This window comes from Mastigoproctus giganteus, chromosome 10 (genome assembly GCF_048544385.1).
Source record: "Mastigoproctus giganteus isolate SK-2022 chromosome 10, ASM4854438v1, whole genome shotgun sequence".
Taxonomy (NCBI): Eukaryota; Metazoa; Arthropoda; class Arachnida; order Uropygi; family Thelyphonidae; genus Mastigoproctus; species Mastigoproctus giganteus.
Window position 1 is genome coordinate 132,602,746 of NC_143584.1, and position 20,399 is coordinate 132,623,144.

The 20,399-nt window shown below is 37.4% G+C and overlaps 1 protein-coding gene across 6 annotated transcripts in view; it reads right to left on the bottom strand.

Annotated features, from left to right (window-relative positions):
* LOC150079291 (intermembrane lipid transfer protein VPS13D-like) overlaps positions 1 to 20,399 on the bottom strand; it is a 1,618,665-nt gene that overhangs the window by 998,409 nt on the left and 599,857 nt on the right. For all 6 annotated transcript variants that reach the window (XM_090383928.1, XM_090383929.1, XM_090383926.1 and 3 more), the window contains one exon: positions 11,430 to 11,682. In XM_090383928.1, the coding sequence (XP_090240054.1) occupies positions 11,430 to 11,682 (253 nt within the window). The remainder of the gene's footprint in view (positions 1 to 11,429; positions 11,683 to 20,399) is intronic.

Here is a 20,399-nt window from a genome sequence, read left to right on the forward strand (position 1 = left end):
GACGAGATTTTAAAGTGAAGCGTGGGATAAATGATTCCATTCCTGCAAGAATAATTTCTCTGACACGATCGGAGCAAACGTTGACATCAGAAGTTTTGAAACAGTAATCTGACCAATGAAAAGAAGAAAAGAAATCTCGCAGGTCATCCCATTTTGCATTCTTGTAATGCCAAACAATACAAGGTTGGAATAGCCATGAGATAAGGGCTCCACTGGAAAAGAAACAATCACCAAGTTGTGATCTGATGTGCCTAAAGAACCTCTCATTTTGACCATGTACTTAGAAGGGTTTTTTGTGAGAAAAAGATCAAGTGTGTTGGCTGTATGGTTAGGATTGTCTGGCATCCTTGTAGGTAAATGAACAATGTGTGCAAGGTCATTAGTAATTGCAAAAACCTCAGCATCTTGACCAGTTGGGTCGGTGTGACTAGAAAATAGAAGCCAGCTAGAGTTATGAACATTAAAATCACCAAAAAAAATTACCACACTGTACGAAAGTTTGACTTGAGAAAATCAAGTTGCAAAGAGAGGAAATCAAAGAGCTCCAAGTGATTAATGGAGTTCGGAGAAGGGTAAAGACAACAGATGAATTTGACACAATGAGGTAGAGATTTTAAGCCAGAGAAGATCAAAAAGAGGAGATTCCAAATTACCAAGTCTCTGACAGGGAATATCAGAAAGGACATATGCAGAAGTTCCACCTTCGAGGCGAAAGGAATCATACAGCGAATAATTTGGGTATCTGAAATGAGCAGTAGTTGAATCAACCGATAACTGAGATTCTGTCAGAAAAAGTACATGGGGTTTGGCAGACTGAAAGTGGAAATGGACATCGTTGAGATTAGAATTGAGACCATGTATATTTGTGAAATGAATTAAGAAGTGTTTGGAAGGTTCAGATCTTTTTGCAGATAAGCTTACTCTATTAGTTTGACAATTCATGGTGTATTCAATAGTAAGAAAAAGTGGGTGGGACATGCTGTATGAAGTAATGAAATTTTTGTATATGGCGTACATGTGGTAAGAATATACCCAGATCCTTGACATAACGTGACTCCTATAATGCCCCGCATACACACTACTCAGACTCCCTCCAGTCACTATCTGGCAGAGTAGAGGTACAAAATTATACACTAGCTAATCGGGAAGCTTCCTAGAGAGATACCAATATGTTCGGTCTGGTGTACTAACTAGCGGCCGGCCTGCGAACACTGTTTTAGAGCTATACCCTCAAAATGTAAGGAAGATTGGATCTTGCCACGATGTTCATCATAACCTCAAAAGTCATCAATCATACTGCGTGATGGAAGAGATGGGGAAGGGTTGACCGGAACTTAGCTCTGGAGACTAAACATGGGTTCCACCACTTCAAGCCTCCAATAAGCAAAGTGGTGGTATTGCATCGGTTGAGGAGAGTCATCTGCCACCTAGTACTGCCTGGTAACACAGAGGGACGGCATTTCTCCATGTAGTGTGGGTGCCACACCTCAACCCCTGCTTACGTTGGTTCAAACCTGGGTGGCCACCCACCGTGTGCTTGTGCATGGAGGTTATACCAAGGAATACTAACAGTCCCACCATCGGGCAGGTGCAAGCAGAGGATTTGGTTGTCACAGACCATCCAGACTTAGCCGAAATTGGGTCCACTTGACTTGAATGTCACCCAAATATCAGTTCCATCAAGCATTTTAGACTCCCAGGTAGCAAGTACGGCTTGTCTGGCATATATGAGAGAATGTCTGTGACAACCTCAAGGACCAAGTGTGTGTGTGTGTGTGTGTGTGTGTGTGTGTGTGGGGTTTGCAATAGTACTCACATTTGTTATAATTTATATATATTTAAATCAGTGTACTTATCGCTTGACACACACACTCAAGGGAAAAATGCATCATAAGAGAGGAATGAAAAAAGTATAAACACACAGAGAAAGATTTAAGGATATGTTATTACATTTTTTTTTTTTTTTTTTTTTAATTACATCTTCAAGCACAAAACAGCTGTTAAGCAGTAAAACCAAGCATTAGAATACTAAACTAACAAAACAATAAATAAGGAACAAAGATCTGCCTGAAATAAGATGTAATATGTATCGATGTATCAGAGAATAATGTTCCAAGGTCAGGACAGCAAAACAAATGAAAGAAAAGATGGAACAAGTGAAAATAGAACTCAAAGGTTAAGCTGACATAAAATGGTAACAATAATTATATGCATAAAAATCAGAAATATGAAATTATAAAATTTATACAAAATAAATCAACAAAACTAATGTTAATTTGTAGTTGTAAAAAAATAAAATAACCCAGGAATACTAACAGTCCAACCATCGTGCAGGTGCAAGCAGAGGATTTGGTTGTCACATACCGTCCAGACTTAGCCGAAATTGGGTCCACTTGACTTGAACGTCACCCAAATATCAGTTCCATCAAGCGTTTGTGTGTGTGTGTGTGTGTGTGTGGTGTGTGTGTGTGTGTGTGTGTGTGTGTGTGTGTGTGTGTGTGTGTGTGTGTGTGTGTGTGTGTGTGTGTGTGTGTGATCATCTAGCTCACTGCCAATGAGCTAGATAATCTTGTAATAACTGAGAGAAAGTGGAGGAGAAATTGTTGAAGATAAATACAAGAAAGGCACCTGGGGTGGATGGGATCTATACAGTTATATTAAAGGAGGCAGCAAAGGAAGTAAGCAATCCGTTAGCCATAATTATGAGAGCTTCCTTGGACTCAGGGGAGGTACCCACAGACTGGAGATGTGCAAATGTAACCCCAATTCACAAAGGAGGATCAAAGGCTGACACAAGTAATTATAGACCTGTGAATTTAACTTCTGTTCCAGGAAAATTAATGGAGGCAATGGTTAAAGAAGCAGTGAAGGATCATCTAGACAAGACTTCAGTTATAGATCGGACACAGCACGGTTTTCTTAAGGGGAAGTCTTGCCTGACCAATTTGATTGGATACTATGATGTAGTCACAAAAGAATTGGATGCAGGGAATAACTTTGATATTATATATTTGGATCTTAGAAAGGCTTTTGATACTGTTGCACATGGAAGGCTGCTGCACAAATTGGAGCAGTGTGGCATTGGTGGCAAACTGTTGCTATGGATAAAGGGATGGTTGAGTGGCAGAAGACAGAGAGTGGTAATTAATGGACACTGCTCATCGTGGACTAATGCTATTAGTGGAGTCTTCAGGGTTCAGTGTTGGGTCCATTGTTGTTTTCTGTATTTATAAATAATATTGATGATGGTATATCAAGCTTAATGTCCAAGTTTTCCGACGATACAAAGGTTGGCAGGGTTGTTAAGGATGCTACTGACGCTATGCTGCTTCAACAGGATCTGGAAAGGTTGAGCAGATGGGCTGAGAGGTGGCAAATGAAGTTTAACATTGACAAATGTAAAGTACTACATATGGGAACCAGCAACCCCAGAGCAACGTATCAACTCTGTGGTACTACAGTGACAGTGGTAGAGAATGAAAAGGACCTGGGGGTAATTGTGCAGGCAGATATGAAGTTCTCTGAGCAGTGCAGACGGGCTGCAAGAGTAGCTCATGGTGTCTTATCAATGATATACAGGAGTTTTTCTAGCAGGGATAGGGAGGTGATTATTCCCTTGTATAAGGCAATGGTCAGGCCGCACTTTGAGTACTGTATACAGGTCTGCAGGCCTCATTTCAAGAAGGATGTAGAGCTGCTGGAATGAGTACAGAGAAGGGCAACAAGGTTAGTGAACAGAACGAAGGGTTGCCCTTACGAAGAAAGGCTTAAGTTTTGCAAATTACAGTGTCTGGAGACTAGGCACCGGCGAGGTGATCTGATAGAGGTGTACAAAGCCTTGAATGGTTTGAGCATGTTCAATGCTGATGGGATACTGCCTCTTGCTCAGAATAATCACCTGAGAGGGCATAAATTCAAATTGAGGAAAGACAGATGTAGGATAGATGTGCGGAAATTTGCCTTTAGCCAGCCGGTAGTTGGTTGGTGGAACAGACTTCCATCCCTTGTTGTGGAAGTTGATAGCCTAAATAAATTTAAGGCTCAGCTGGACAGGTATTTCAAACGAATGGAGGGATGAAGTGGAAGGGTTTTTTTTTTTTTTTTTGGCTGATGCTGCATAAGCTTGCTTTCTTGCATCATATGCCTCTACTAATGCTAATCATTAAAACCACATACCATGCCAGTGTATATAATAAATAAATAACATGCCATATGCAACTAAAAACAGAAGAGAGAATGAAGATTCCAGCTAATAATAAATGTAAGGGAAGCTATGAGATAAGAAATCCTGATAGCAAAGCATGAAAGATACTTGTATAATACTGTCAACATTCTTAACAAGCTCACTGCACCACTTGTTCCTCATCCCCCCCATCTTCAGCCCTTACAATTCTACCTCATTCTATTTCCTTTATCGAATGCCTCCTTAACCATTTCTTCTCTACGTATATTAAATAAAATTGGAGACAGACAGCAAATACATCTCTCTCACACCACTTTCTATCTTTGTGTATCCTTTTCTGTACTTAGTGTCACCCTGTTCGACCATAACCATTAATTTTGTCCCCAATATACTCGAATATTCATTATTCTGTCTTTCCAATGTTCTTATATCCTTTTCAAAATGTTCAATAGTTTAAACAGTATACCTAAAGAAAAGGCTTCTACAAATCTAAAAAACATATACATACATCTTTTCTCCCTTCATATCTTTTTGTCAACATTTTCATTATGCCTATTGCATCCATTGTTCACTTACCCACTTGAAACGAAACTGCCCTCTTCCTATATTCTCGGCCCACCACCACCATCCTTCTATTTGATATTCTGAACATTATCTTTACTACATGCAATACAAACTTATAATACTGACATCCTTACATTTCACTGCATTGGCTTTTTCTTTTCCTATTGGTTTCATTACTGCGTTGATAAAATTTTCTGGCCATTTGCCTTGCTCATACATTAACAAACGCAACTCTGTTAATTCACTTCAGCCTATTTCCCTTAGGAACCTTATAAATGCTATTATTATGCCATATTTCCTTTAATGCTGAAATAGCCTCTTACTCCATTATGACTGACATCAAGCTGTCATAATTCATTATTTTTATATTATCAAATCATCCTCTTTTGCCCTCTTTTTTCATCCATATACACCCCTTATATATTTCACCCATCTCAGCTTATCCCTTCTGGTTTTGTCAGTACATTTACATTCCCAATTTCCACAGAAATCTGACCTCTTCCCTTTTCCTCCATGCTCTCATATTCCTTACCCTCTCATGTTTAAATTTGTATTTTCCTAAACTTTCTAATTCCCAAAAAGGCAATCCTTCCATTCTGCCCTCTGGCTCTATCTGTTTCTAAACTAAGCCTATTGTTAATCTCTCTCTCTCTCTCTCTCTCTCTCTCTCTCTCTCTCTCTCTCTCTCTCAAGTATTTTTTTTACCCTTCTTCTTTCCTCTCACCAATGGCTTCCTAGTTTTAGAGTTGTGTCAGTCGCAAATATGTGATATAACTTTAGCTCGCAAAGTGAATAAACAAAAATATGGGACTGAGACAAATGGTGATTTGAGCTACAGTAGTGTACTACAAATACACTACTGTACAAAAAGACAAAGGGGCCAGTGAAGAAAACTACTGTAAATCAAAACAATGAGGCTTTGATTATAAGAGCAAAGGATGATTCTAATCTCAAGTCAAGTAAAGACTTGCAAAAGCAGTGTGAAAAGTTATGACAGGGATGCTCAGAATTGTGCAAGTAAATAAAGTCCATGCTATTGCTGAAAATGGCATTGTGCTGGAATTGGCAGATGGTAAAAATGTGGAAGAAATTAAGAAAAATGAGGGGATATGGCAACTACGGGTAATGTTATGCCTGAAATGATCTGCTTGTAAGGTAATCATTTATGATGTGGATGAGGACATTGGCAAGGAGGAGTTTATGGAGGAACTTTTTCAAAGAAATCTTGTGCAAATGAAAATTAGTAGGTCTGAAGTGGAGAGTGAGGTGATAATTAAATTTCGGAGTATTAACAGAAGGCATACACAGGCAGGAATTGGGTCATCTTGAGTGTTTGAATTTCTGAAGAAATTCAAACACTCAAAAATTCAAAGGTTGAGTGTATAAAGGCCTCCGATCATATGGATTGATTGTTTTCTATTTGATTACAATGTGTTATAAAAATTGCCAGTCATTTGGACACATTGCAAAAACCTGTACTCGTTTAGAACTGACTTGTATTTATTGTGCAAAAAGTAGATATGAGTATCATGACCATCGCTATATGCACAAACTTCCTGTATGTGCTAATTGGAGGGGCACGTGGATATAGTTATAATCATTCAGTCAGAGGAAAAATCCTGCCTTGAGTATATGCATGCAAGAGAACTAGTAATAGTCAGAACACGCAAGAAAAACTAGAAGACAGGAACGATGATTTTTATATAACCATGAGAACTACATTTTAATGCAGAAAAAGGGTAATGGGTAATTCAAATTAATAGGCCGACGTCCAAAACCATGGTAGATGAGTTCAGAATTAAACATAATCAAAATAAAAAATAAAGTGGACACTGGTTCTGTGCAGGAACCATGTGAAATAGAAGGAAGAGTAATAGGAGTTTCTTTAAATGCCAGGGTAATTTCATGCGGATTGGAACAATTACAAGTGACAACAATTATCTTTAATGATGACTTATGTGTTGCAGTCTTGCATGAGCATACACTGAAATCGGCAGCTTGTATTTGTGTGGAGACAGTCCTTGCACCGTTATATGGTCTATGTATCTGCATGGAGAGGATGACATCAAATTGCATTTGGATTACACTGGTGTGCACGTGGAGTGACGGATAAGGTAACATGTTATTGTGGTGCGATGGAGGACTGATCGCATGTACTATATACATGCCAAGAGTACTAAGACCTTAGACAAGAACTGGTGTACCAAATGAAAGAAGTTGCAGAACTTCAGCTGGGTTGTGAACAACCCGGGAAAATTTCATGGCATTTCAAGAAATTGCTCGTAAGGATTTTGCCAGAAGACAGATCCTGCTATAAATGGAACAAGTTACAGAATTATGATGGGATAAGAGTACTTCACTTAGGGTTAAGCCATTTTTGATGGATTGGACAGATTGTGCATGGACTTTAGACTCTGCTGGGTCTCTTCTACAAGCAGTTTGATATGGGAGAAATGGATGGGCTCCTGGGCAGGATTAGGCCAGCATGCAGACTGCAAATGTTCGAAGAATTCTGGATATGGAAGCCAGTGATGGTACTTCTGTGCTTATTGAAGAGATTACAGCTGATTGGTGGATCAATATCAGTTACTAATATTCTGGACTGCTTTTTGTTGTCTACTTGACAGGAAATGTGTGTGAAGGACTTGCTAGACTATTCTTGCTGTGATTGGTAGGAATCAGACAAAGAGGAACTTAAAATGATTTTGTGTGACATTGTGATAAAAATAAGTTAATTCGAAGCTTTGTATTTTATTCTGTTCTTCTCCCTTGTACTACCTTTCTTCTCACTTCTTTGTTTCTTTCCTGTTTACATTCTTCTTCTTTATGCTCTTCAGCACTTATTGAAGTGCACATATATTGTGTGGTTGAAGATTTGAAACTTCAGGTGCTAGATAGCATATCCCTGGCCTGTTCCACATACAAATGATGACAACTAGTCTGTTCCAGCTTGCTGGAGCAGACTACACAAAGTGGCCAGTCAAACAACGTAACCCGGCATCACATTATGATGCATATACGCCACTTCATTGATTGGCCTTTATCTGTACAGTATCTACACATAATAAGTATGCAGTTGCCATAGTTTGGCTGATGCCACATATACACAAATAAACTAAAAAAAAAAAAAAAAATTTACAGGTGTGCTGCAAAATGAATACAACTACTGTTTTCAAGTTCTCCATGTGCATGCAGATGAAATATTTACATGACCTGACAACAAACTGTTACACCTGTGATTGGAGACAGTTATACACAATGAAATTTTTTCCAACACATAGTCCAATAAAATCTTCTTCCACCAGCATTTATTCATAATGATTTCAGTATACTTTCTTCTCTAAGTTGCCTCCCAACAGCAACAAATTTTTCAGTTGTCTGCAAATAGAAGCTATAGTATTATAGCTTCTATTTGCAGCTATAAAGTAAACAGATTTGTTGTGTCTCCCACAATATCAGTTTAACAAATCACACTGTAAATAATGAGGAAGTCATTGTAGAACCTGAATAATATCTTGTGTTTAATATTTCAGTATACTTGTTCAGTATACTTCAGAAATATGCTTATAGAAACTTACAATGTTCTTGAAATTGTTATGGTCTAAGGAAATTTTGATGGCAGTGCATGCACAAAGGAGTTTTCACTTGAAACCACTACACCTACCACACTGAAGCTCTGGTCTTGCAGCATGTTGATGGTAACTGCAAAAACCAACAGTACTGGCAGCTTTATGCACAAAATGGTTACAAAACTAATATGAGGTATGAATATAACAGAAAGAGCTTTATTCCACATGAGAACATCACATATCGACACCCTGCAGTGTGAGACCTTATGAAAAATCAATGAACCCACTGCTGAATCCAGAAGTGATGCTCACATTTTATAACATTAATAAAACTGCACTGATTTTCAGTTTCAGATATTATAGGACAACCCAGACAGAATCAGTGTTTTTTTTTTTTTTTTTTTTTTATTATTATTATTTTGTTTTTTAATCTCATGCTCACTTACAAACAATCGGAGATACAGTATTGCTAAAAAAAATTTAATACATAATTTTTAGGTTCCTGAACATGTGAATACATGTTCACATAATATTTGAGTTGTTTGTCCTTATACTGGCTGCTAATCTTTTAGAAATAGCTGAAAGAACATAAATAAGTAATAACAGTATATCTATGTATGAAATTAAAAATCACAGAAAAATTTACTTTTATGCCTTATGAATAAATGTACAATGAAGTAAGTACTTTTCTCCAAAATAGCAGCATGTTACTAATGGTTCATATAATAACAAAAATTCTATGAAGGCAGTGATATTTTTCATTACTTTTCTCATACTAGGACAACAGGCAGCTATATATATAAAATGCACACTAATATTTTGTTGGCCCACCCCTTTTTGATGACTACTGCACATCACTGTGGCATCCCCTGAATTAAGTCCCAAAAGTATTCCGGAGAAATCGCTTGGTACCAAACAGGAATTAATGTCTTCTGCAACTCTCTTTGTGTATTTCGTTTCTTTTCATTACTGAAACATCAATTTTGTTCCAACAATTTTCAATTGGATTGATGTCTGGAGTGATCCCAAGCCATGTTATTGTGTGAACTGATTTAATCTTCAACCGTTTTTGAACCTGTGAACAGTAAAGACAGCAAAATAAATTATATTTATATAAGAAAAGAGTGCAAAGTTTCATAAACTTAAAAAAAACTTTTGCTAATTTTATGTATTACTTACAGTTTTGGCTCTATGATATGGAGCAGAGTCATTCTCCATATTGATCTCTAATTGTTGGAAGTAACTTTGCCTCATGAATGTCCTTATACACCTCAGCATTCACTGTACCCTACACAAACTCCAAACAACCAACTCCGTAAAATACAACCCCATATCATTTGAGATATAGAATGTGTCACTGTGGAGATGATATTGCCAGGTTGAAATTCTTCTCCTCTTTGTCTAACTGCCTATTAGCCATACAAACCATGTTGTTTGGTTTTTAGGAGCATTAGCAGCTAAGGCCTTATTGCTCCGGGATATGCGGTAGTCATTCCTTGACCTTTCCGCATCCTCCGTATTTGGTGGGGACGGGCTCGAACCCCGGTCTAATCACTGCTCCTTCCCACCTGGCTATAGAGGTGCCTCCAAACCATGCAAACTGAATTTTGATTCATCAGGGAAAATAACACACTTTCACTGATCCTCAGACCAACTATCATGCTCTTTTGACCACCGATGCTGGGCTTTCATTTTTTGCATTAAAAGTGGCTTTTTTTTCTCGGGCAACATGCTATTAATCCCAATAAGAAAGGTATCTATAAACTGTAGCAGTACTTACCTTTACTCTTATTTCCGCCCCTCCTCCCATTCTGTTTTGAGATCTGTTGAGCAGGATCTTCTGTTTTGGATATACAGATGGACCAGAAATCTGTCCTGTGATGTAGAAGTTATTTGTGAATGCCACTTCCTTTCTTTATGTTTAGACTGCCAGTTTCTGATAATTTTAATAATAAACATGCCACTGTTGATTGATTACAGTGAATCCTTTTAGTTATTTGATGCAAAGAATGTCCCTCTGCATTCAATGCAACGGCAATACTTTTTCTACATGGTGTTAATTGTGAAAACTTAGCCACTGCAATGGCACAGAATATGGGTTCATCACATATGCACAGTATTTATACTGCTACTAAGGTGATGCAATCATGTTTAGCATGTGACATCATCTAAGAAAGCTCGCTAGAGATGGATGATGCAATTACAAAACATATAAGATATATCACCAAATTTCACAGGAATTGGTGAATTTTGTAAGTGATGCAATTTTTTTTTAAGCACCACTGTACCAACGGAGATGAAAAAGCAGTCTGTTAACACATCCAGCCAACAATTAAGTTATATATAAGAAAACTGCCCAAACAGCAGGTTAGGTTTTGCAGAAATAATAAAAACCCTTATCCATTTCTTCAATGTATAACTTGTAAATTGTTACTATATGCTAAAGAAATTTGCCAAATTTCCTTATGCTACACTAAAACTGAAAAGACAGTTTTATATTTGGACAGATTTAGAAAAAAAAAAAAAATGACATATTTCACCAACAAATAAAATATGCTGAAAAATTTTGGGGATTTTTCATCCGATGCTTCACAAGACTATGCAATGTCCATGCTAGTTGCCCACATCACTGATGCACAGCAAACTTTTAACAATAGGTGTGTGGAGATTTGGAGAACTAAAGCAATGCTTTCTTCTAATTACTGTTATTATTACAAAAAAAAAAAAAAAAAAAAAAGAGAGAGAGAGAGAGAGAGAGCGAGCGCAGTAAGGTAATGGGTTTTACATTTTATGATAAAAAAAAGTTTAGAAAAATATATTTGAAAAAAAAATTAGGTAATCTCTCAATAACACATACATACACATTTCTAAGTTTAACAAAAAAGAGTTGTGTAGTACAAACACATTTCAACTATCCGTTAATAACATATTTTTTTAATATGCAAAATAGAACAAGAAAATAATGCAAAAACTAGGAAGTTTTAAAACATGCATGATGATAGTGATATACTCGTTTATTCCTAAAAGCAATAAGATGTTAAAATTCAACTGAAATGGTAAAATACATATGTAATCCTACAAATCTAAATGGTAATCTACATCTTTGTACCTACCTGCTGATGTTTTTCCCTTGGTCTGATGAAGACTAAATAAATTTTCAGTCTGCAAATAATTTGGTAAAGACGTTGAAGTCATAACAGACTGTGATAAGCAACCAGTCATATCAGGACATGAAGCAGAAAGAAATCGTGATTTAATTATAGATCCACAAGAATTTTTCTCGTAACCTGATGATACCATCAGATAACGATGTTTGGAATTAACTGGCTGTTGAAGATCCTCCATCACTAATGCATTTAAAGTAATCTAGAAGGAAATAAGCAAAATAAACTGAGATCTGTTAGCCATATAAATAGACTACAAATAAAGGACACTACACACACTGGCCAAAAAAATATATGAACCTTTGTATTAACACTCACAGACAGAAAAAATGCAAATAAATGGAAACAGATGCAAAGAAAACTGTGATGAGTCAGGTTGATAAGGTGTTGCCCCATTGAGCATGAAGGCTGCACAGACTGTTCGACTGCAATAATCTAAAGCCAGAATAACGAAAACAGGTGGGCTAACGGACTTTGAAAATGGTCTTATTGCGAGTGTGTGTTTAGTAGCAGACACGATTCAAGAAATGAAAGACATAACTAATTTCTCAAAAGCACCCATCACAAAAGTTTCTAATGACTGGGAAGCAAGCAGTTCTTTTCAACACCTTGAAAGCATAAATGTGGCAGGAAAACAGTACTTCAAGACCGAAGCCATCATACTCTAAGCAGGATTGTATGGAAGAATATATGATATCCAGCAGGCAAAAAATAATAGCTGAATTCAACCACGCTCATAACTGCCTTATTTCAACATACACCATGCACAGGGAACTGAAGGAATAGGGTACTGGCAGCCATTTGAAAACCACTTGTTTCAGAGAAAAACAGAAAAATCTGCTTGTAGAGGTGCTAAGAATATTGTAATTTGAAATGAAACAATGGAAGAAAGTCATGTAGTCAGATGAATCACAATACACTTTGTTTTGCACTAATGGTAGGCAGAGAGAGAGAGAGAGAGAGTGCGATGAAAATCTCACAAAGTGATAAACTCGGTTTGCCTTGCTAAGATAACCCAAACAGTCAGGAGGTGGTATCATGAAATGGGGAAATCTGTTGTTGGCACGGACTAGGTCCATTGATACCTATGGAAGGTCAAATGCAGTATCTAAATTAAGTATCAGTTCTATTGCATTCTGCAATGTTACACTTTTATCCCGAAGGTGATGGCCACTTTATAGATGGTGCTGCAACAGCACATGTGTCATAATCATGCAAGAATGGTTCAGAAAACATGACACAGATTTCCACCATCTTCCCTGGCTCCTCATATCCTGGAGAGTTATTCGGCAATGAAGTCTTCTTCCTTCAATTTTATCAGAGCTTTGCGATATTCTGCTGGAATAATGGTTACAATTAGACCACACACTTGCTATTATTCAAAACAAAGTAGAACCAATTCAATACTGAATTTCTATTTTTTTGGCCAGTGCGTACAAATAAATTTAACCTATTAGACATAATTGAAAAAAACTTAAGTAGCCCCAAGCACTCAAAAGTATACAAGTAATGTGCATTCCAAGGGTTATCCTTGAAATACCTATTGATATTCCAATTCTTAATCTATAATTACTGAGTCCTCATTCAAATTATGAGCTTTTTTTCAAAATTTCACAGCTTGGACAAAAGCTCCTATAGAGGCATGAACATGTATCTGAATTTCAGTAATTGATGCAAGCTGTGCATGAATGGGTGTTTGGAACATAAAAAAGAGAAGAGGTAATCTAATTTTCATTACACTATAGATAGTAACTAAGCAAACAGCGGAATGCTTATGTAATATAGTATAGCAGCACTTTGCTGCCACTTTATTAGGTACACCTACCTAATAAAGTGGCAGCACAGCGTGTTGAGCCCCCTTCAGCCTTCAAAACAGCCTGAATTCGTATAGGCATGGATTGAACAAAATGCTGAATATGTTGTGCAGGAATAGAGTACCATGCAGACATGAGTGTGTCATGCAGTGCCTTGAGATTCGACGGAGGTGTAGGCCTGCAACGAACAGCATTTTCCAGCTCATCTCAAAGATACTCAATAGGATTGAGATCTACGAATTGAGTGGGCCACTGCAGCAAAGAAAAGTCATTGTCATGTTCCTGGAAACATTCAATAGTGATTCGGGCTTTGTGCACCGACGCATTATCCTGCTAGAAGCAAGCATCTGACTGAGGATAAACTGTCAACAAGAACGGATGCACTTGGTCAGCAACGATGTTTAGGTAAGATGTGGTGTTCAGACGTGAATCTATGGGTATCAACGGACCCAACGTGTGACAAGAAAACATTCCCCACACCATAACAGTGCCCCCACCACCTTACACAGTAGTCTTCAGACATGAAAGGTCAATGGATTCATGTTGTTTTTGCCAAATTCTGAGCCTTCCATCAACATGATGCACCAGACCAGGAACTTCAATGTCAGACCAAGCAACTGTTTTCCAATTCTTGATAGTCCAGTGCTGGTGTTGCTGTGCCCACAGGAGGCGTACTCTCTTGTTCTTCATTGATAACAAAGGTACGCGTTACCTTTGTTATCAATGAAGAACAATCCGAAACTGCCGCTTCAGAGATACTTTGTTCAGAACATCTTGAACCTACTACCATGGCATGCTCGAAGTCCATTAGATCACTCCTTTTCCCCATTCTTGCTATGGTTTGTAGTAGTGGCACGTGATGCAAGAAAGCAAGTGTATGAGCTTATGCAGCATCAGCCAAAAAAAAAAAAAAAAAACACACCATTCCCTCCAAATGCCTGTCCAGTTCCTCCTTAAATTTATTTAACCTATCAACTTCCACAACGACAGATAGAAGTTTGTTCCAGCAATTAACCCCCCTCTGGCTAAAGGCAAATTTCCATACACCTATTCTACATCTGTCTTTTCTTAATTTGAATTTATGCTCCCTTAGGTTCGTAAGCTGAACAAGTGGAAGGGTCCCATCAGAATTCAGCGGGCTCAACCCATTCAAGGCCTTATACACCTCAATCAGATCACCACACAGGTGCCTAGTCTCCAGCCACTGCAATTTGCAGAACTTAAGCCAGATTATATGTGAATGTACATATAATCTGCTCTTCTCTTGGTAAGAGGATCCCTTCATTCCCCTCACCAATCTTGTTGCTTTTCTCTGTACATGCTCAAGCAAATCTACATCCTTCCTAAAATGAGGCCTCCAGACCTGTACGCAGTACTCAAGGCGTGGCCTGACCATTGCCTTATGCAGAGGGACAATCACCTCCTTTTCCCTGTAACCAAAATTCCTATATATCATTGACAAAACCCCATGACCTGCCCTGGCAGCCTATCTGCATTGCTCAGAAAACTTCATATCTGACTGCACAATTACTCCCAGGTCTTTTTCATTTTCTACCACCTTAAGTGTAGTACCACCCAGTTGGTACGTTTCTCTTGGGTTATTTCTACCCATATGCAGTACTTTGCACATGTCAAGGTTGAACTTCAGTTGCCACCTCTTAGCCCATCTGCCCAAATTTTCCAAATCCTGTTGCAGTAGCACACTGCCATTACTGTCATTATCAACCCTGCCAACCTTTATATCATCTGCAAACTTCGACACTAAGCCTGACATACCTTCATCAATATCATTGATAAATATACAAAACAACAGTGGACCCAACACCGAACCCTGTGGGACTCCACTAATAACATTAGTCCATGAAGAGCAGCAACCATTGATTACCACCCACTGTCTTCTCCCACTCAACCATCCTTTTATCCATTGTAACAACTTACCCTTAATACCATTCTGCTTCAATTTGTACAATAGTCTTCCATGCACAACAGTGTCAAAAGCTTTCCTGAAATCCAAATATATGATATCAAAATTATTTTTTGCATCCAGTTCCTTTGTAACCACATCATAATATCCTATCTTAACTGATACTAGAAAGGTTGTTCTGCTGCGTTTATATCCACAACTGTGGTCTGGCGCCTCCATAGCCATGTGGGCAGGAGCGGCAGTGCGTAGCAAAAGCTTCTTGATTAGACCGCGGTTCGAGCCCGTGACCACCAAATACGTAGGATGCGGAAAGGTCAGGGAATGACCACCGCATATCTCCGGAGCAATATGGTCTTAGTTCCTAATGCTCCTAAAAACCAAATAACAAACAAGAAACTCATCTTTGGGCATGTGACTTCCAACACTGTGGGACAAACCATTTGTGTGCACAGCAGGGGTATACCTAATAAAGTGGCAGCACAGTGTAGGTTAACAAGTGGTTTTTTCAAAAGTACAGGAACACCCCCCCCCCCGTATAACATGGTACTTCTACAGCACAGTTTCACTCTAATACGATTGATAAAGTGCGACAATCCTCGCACAACTCGGTACTTATATAACACCTTTTCGCTCTAACACGGTTAGAGAATTGTGTCAACCTCGCATAACAGTATTTTTGAGCTTTTGTGCAGGAAAATGTTGCTATTATGTTGGTTGTCATTTTTCAACATTTCCATTCTTTTTGGTGAATCTCTGCTTTTGGCTCACTAATTTTTATGCAAAAAAAAAAAAATTATTGGGAAATCCCCATGTTCTATGCTATTGAACTTGTGCTAGTTGAACTGGTGGAAAAAAAATCTAGATTTCAAAATTTTATTACTATTGGATAACATGCCAATCATCCAAAAGATTTAAGCTATTCAAACCAGTACAACTAATGTTCCTACCACCTAGTACAACTTCTTTAATTACATCAAGGTATTTTATCTACCTTTGAAACTTATTACATCCAAAAATCATAGTAGTAATGGAGGCATGCGATGCAAGAAATGAGCTTACATAGCATCAGCCAAAAAAAAAAAAAAAAAAAACAATTTCATACATCCATTCCCTCTAAAACTTTGTCCAGTTCCACCTTGAATCATTTAAAATTCGATACAACAGATTTTGGAAAAAATTGATTCTTAATATTGATGGAAAATTGAAGTGATGGAGACATGGAAATATTTTTCAATTGTGGACCATCGGAATCATAGTTGTATCGCTCAAAGAGTAAAGTGTCAATTAAATGCGTGCTGGAAAAATGTATGGACAGTGTCAGTTCATTCAGAAAATATGGTGGAACTGACAGAAAATGGAATCTATGCGATAGTAGAATTTGGTAAGTTGGTAGGAGAAGAAGGTTTTGATGATATAACTACTGAAACCCTCGTGGGTAGCACAGTTGGTAAAATTGCTGTCACCAGATGGAAAAGACCTAAGTTTGAATCCCTTCAATGATGAGAGGAATTTTTATGGGTCTTTTTAACGTGGCTGAGTTAGTCGGTCTCAAGCAAGGGTAGCAAGGTTTTTCCCCTCCCGGAAACTCGAAAGAGAGTTACCTGTGTATATATAATGGGCATCTAGAACAGTTGGTTTTCCTCGATGAATGGATAAAGTAAAGCATTACATATAACTTCTTCCCCCAAACACATGAATAAAAATATATATACCCTACCCCTAAACACACAAATAAGGATACATACCCCCCCCAGACACATGAGGAATGCACTTCAGGTAACCCTTTGTTAGGTGAAAATGGATCGCAGCTGGAGTTAATTATTTTCTTTTGCAAAATGTGTTTTTTATTTATATTTAAAGTAAATATATATTACCATTGCGTTATTTACTATTAAAGGAAACTATATGACAAAATATTTTATACACTGTATACAATACATATTGTTTTAAAGCCCATACCTAAGTAACTTAGTGGTTGTTATGGGGGTTTTCTGGTGCAATGGCTACTTATGCCGTATTGCACCTATCAGGATAAATGAGACTATAGATGATGACTGCAAAGGGAGCAATCACAAGTGGTAGTATAGTTGAATTTGTTTTAGGAAAGAATACAAATTGAGACAGAGCAGTGCCATTACCTATGATAAGGGAGAATGACAAAGGTTATCGTACATCTGAGAGGAAACCGAATGAGAGTGTTGATCAACAAGACACATTCAATAAGTATATATTTTATTGTGAGCAGTATCAAACAGTGTGTACAATGTGGAAGATCATTTCCTGTTAGCAGAAACAGATTAGTGAGGCAAGTATGACATATCTGAGTTCTCACTACAATTACTTCCTCTTTTCTATTTTTACAGAAGCTGGAGTTCCAAAATTGTGGTTTGGGTTTCAACTGAAACAGCTCATTGTTCATTTGCATTTTCAATAGAAATGTCCATTGTTCCATGAATATTCTCTATATGACATCTGCATTTAGTAAACAGGACTACACAATTTGTTATGGTTGTGCTAGAGTGATATATTGCAACATGATCAGCACATTCATTTCTCGAATCCCAGTATGGCCTGGGATCTGTATACTGGATTCCATTTCATACCCAGCAGCTATAGTCAAGAAGCATATGAAAGTTATATGCTTCTTGACTTAAGTGGATTACGATATCCATTTATGCAGACTAATACAAAACAGCATAAACCATTGGATATTCTATTTTTTCGAGATAATCATGGCATGGCCATTATTTATGGAATCAAAGCATTTTGATGACCAGACAATTCAGCACACTGGCCAAAGTGAAATTCTGTTAATTAATCTTGGTGCTCATTTTATTTTTCTGTCTTCCCTAGCCAATTAACATTTTCTATGCAACTGAATTAAACGGCAATGATTTTGAGAACTAAAAAAGGTAAAGAAAAAAAAAAGTATTACTTACTATATTCAAACAGGCACAACATGCGGGGGGGGGGGGGACAAACTGAGCATACATGTGCTGAATACAAGGATATAAAGAGTTTTGCCTGTTGGCTTTGGTAATAGTTCTGAATAATTTGAATATAGGACCAACTAATTTAATACAGGTATTAAATTGTAGCAACTTACCCATAATACCATTCTATATGTAAAAACTATAAAAATATACAAAAGGATTATATGCAGTGTTAGTGAGAAATGGGCAAGGTTGTTGTTGTTGTTATTATTTGGTTTTTAGGAGCATTAGCAACTAAGGCCATATTGCTCCGGGGATATGCAGTGGTCATTCCCTGACCTTTCCGCATCCTCCATATTTGGTGGCTCATGGGCTCGAACCCTGGTCTAATCAAGATGCATGTGCTACAGAGGCGCAAAAATGGGCAAGGAATAATGATAATGGTGATAATAATAGATGATGGAAAAATAAAATTAAATCAAATAAATAAAAGAAAAAAGGACCCAGCAATGAACCCAAGGGCTCAATGCTGAGCCCACTGTTGTTTTCTATATTTATTAATGATAGTGATGAAGGTATATCAGGTATAATGTCTAAGGTCACAGATGATACATAGATTGGAAAGGTGACAATAGTCAGGATATGCTCCTCCAAGAAGATCCAGACAATTTAGAAAGATGATCTGAGAAGTAGCAATTGAAGTTTAACATTGATAAATAAAAGGTACTTCATATGGATAGCAGCAATCCCAGACTGATGTAGCAAATGGATGGTACCACACTCAGGGAAATGGAGAATTTAAAGGTTCTGGAGGTAATTATCTAGTCTGATAGTAAGTTCTCTGACCAGTGCAGACATGCTGCCAGGATAGCCCATTGCGTTTTGTCAATGATATGTAGGAATTTTCCCAGTAGGGATAAGGTGATTATCCCATTGCATAAGGCAATGGTTGAGCCATAGCTTGAGTAGTGCATACAGGTCTGAAGGCTTCATTTTAGGAATGAATTTTTTGGAAAGATGCAGAGAAGATCAAAGAGATAAGTGAGAAGAACAGAAATTACCAGGAAAGGCTTCGGTTCTGCAGCATCTGGAGAATACACACTTGTGAGGAGATCTAACTGAGGTGTTTAGGGCTTTGATTTCCTTAAACACTTCAATGCTCATGGAATACTTTCTCTTGCTCAGACTACACACATGAGGGAGCATAAATTCAAACTGAAGAAGAATGTAATACAGTGGGAGACAGTTTATATGGTGGTTTTCCACAGAAGTTAAATTTCTATAATGATCACTCTTATACCACATGAATATTTCAACATTATGTTTATTCATGGGATATAAGAGTGGTCATTATAGAAATCTAGATTCCACGAGGAAAAAAATAGTTGCTGGATAGATGTACAGAAATTTGCCTTCAGCCAATGGGTGGTTGATTGTTAGAAAAAACGAACTCCCATCTGCTATAGTAGAGTTTGAATAATGAATTTATTCAAAAAGAAATAACTAGACAAATTATAACAAGTGATGGACAGGTAAAATGGGATGCGCTGACTTTTTTCTCTATTTTTTTTATTATTTTTTTTAATATTAATACTGAAATATAAATAATAATATAATAAAATAAAAAAGAATAAAAATAAAATAAGATAATAGGAAAATAAGGTGAATGCTTTCTGGGAGATTTTAATGTATGCTTCCACAAAGGATAAAGTTTACCAATGGCAAAACTCATATATACAATTTAGACATGTTGTGTAAGGATGGATTTCAAAGTGATTTATTACAAAATTAACGTGTAGGTTACTGCAATGGCATCAGTTTAAATCATAGCCATCTACCAAAGTAGGTAAATCAGCATTGTTTTAATTATATCTCATATTGTAAATACCTTCACAACAAGTTTCCATGGTATTGCACTACCTCAAATAAGTAGCGCTTCACCAGTGGAGAAGAATAATGTTACTGATTCTCAGTGGATACCACCACCCAGATGGCACCATTTCGAGGCTTATTCGCCTCTCATCGGTGGGTGGGCAGGTACCCTAGTGTTGTAATAGTGACAATCCAGTTATGAAGTATAATTCCACAATATGAGAGATGCCTGAATGTGTGCAATAATATAGACCATAAAGTATTTAAGGGAAAGAGCTCATATTATGTAGTAGAATAAATAACGTGTAATTTAGTGCAATGGCATCAGAATTAAACTGATAAGGTCTTGCCCTAAAATACTTTATAGTCTTAATTA